General features: G+C 46.5%; 1 protein-coding gene across 1 annotated transcript in view; it reads left to right on the top strand.

The window, feature by feature from the left end:
- Positions 1 to 516: 516 nt before the first annotated feature.
- TMEM247 (transmembrane protein 247) overlaps positions 517 to 1,289 on the top strand; it is an 11,111-nt gene continuing 10,338 nt past the window's right edge. The window contains exon 1 of the mRNA XM_006159918.2: positions 517 to 710. Within this exon, the coding sequence (XP_006159980.1) occupies positions 594 to 710 (117 nt within the window). The 5' untranslated portion in view covers positions 517 to 593. The remainder of the gene's footprint in view (positions 711 to 1,289) is intronic.

The following is a 1,289-nucleotide window of genomic DNA, read 5'->3' as shown; positions in this document are numbered from 1 at the left end:
AAGAGCCAATTCCTTATAATAAATCTCACTGTATGTCATTGGTTACATTTCTCTGGGGAACCCTGACTACTTTAATGCCACTCCTCTTGCTTTGTAGATGATGGTCTCCTCCCCTGTCTTCACATCATCTTCCCTCGGTACATCCCTGGTCCAAATTTCCTCTTGACACCCTATTGGACTAGGATCCACCCTAATGACCTCATTTTACCTTAATTACCTCTATAAAGTCACTATCTCCAAAGATCACATTCTGAGGGAGTTGGGGTTAGGACCTTAATCAAAATTAAACTATTACTCATCCCAATATAATATACATTTCAAAGAGAAACTCAAGAGAATGGATTTGAAGTAGTGGAACTATAGTTTTCAAAGCAGTTCTTAAGGGCAAGAAAGACCCACTCTGCAGTTCTTAAAAATGGTATGTCAAAGGAGGCACGCCCTCTACCAAAGGGGCCCTAGCAACTGGTAGAATGTGAGTTATTATGAGGACACGGGATTGTGATGGTGGCCAGGTTGGAGAATCCAATGAAGCCAAATGTTAGTGCCCCAAAAGATGTTCTTTGGCCCCAATTGGCAGCATCGTGGTTATCTGGATGGCAACAGAAGATAGGGAGATGATGGAAGCCCGGGGGGCAGGAGAAAGCTGCCCAACCTTCCCCAAGATGGTGCCTGGTGATTCCATGTCTGAAGGAAAGTCAAAGGCTCCTTTGGTAAGGGGGAACATCTGTCTCACTGCCCCAGCCTGTCCCACCAAAGAGAGGAGGATTACTCTAGGGACATGCAATAGGAGCTGAGGGTTATGAGATTCCAGAGTGCTGCCAAGGAAAGCAGGTGACATGCACCCTGTCCTCATAACTGGCAACCAGTTATAACCACGGCCCAGGTAGTCTGCACAAGACTATGAAGTCACTTGAAACTGACTTTGGTCTGGCCCACCTAATTCTAAATTTGAGACCCACTCCTCCCTGTGTAGATGGAATCCAGCTGCCTTGCAGCCCTCTTGTTGATCCCTAGATGTTCAGGTTGTCCTAGGAAAACCCAGGGTCTCTTCCTCCCTCTGTAGCCCTAAGAGCTGGAGTCTAACTAGTCTCAAAGTGAGATTGAGTTGGGAGTTGGGAAAGCCACTCCCCTGGTGATCTGAAAAATCGCTAAGACCACAGACATCTACCTCAGCTCCCAAAAGCCTCCACTTGCAATCTGAGGGTATCTTTACTTCGATTTGCTTCCCTTTCCTCCTCAATCCTCTGGACCCAACAACTCCACCTAGGTTCACTCTTAAGGATTCAGTT

Source organism: Tupaia chinensis, unplaced genomic scaffold (genome assembly GCF_000334495.1).
Source record: "Tupaia chinensis unplaced genomic scaffold, TupChi_1.0 Scaffold000661_1, whole genome shotgun sequence".
In the NCBI taxonomy this organism is placed as follows: domain Eukaryota; kingdom Metazoa; phylum Chordata; class Mammalia; order Scandentia; family Tupaiidae; genus Tupaia; species Tupaia belangeri.
This window is presented reverse-complemented; position numbering and strand designations above follow the sequence as displayed.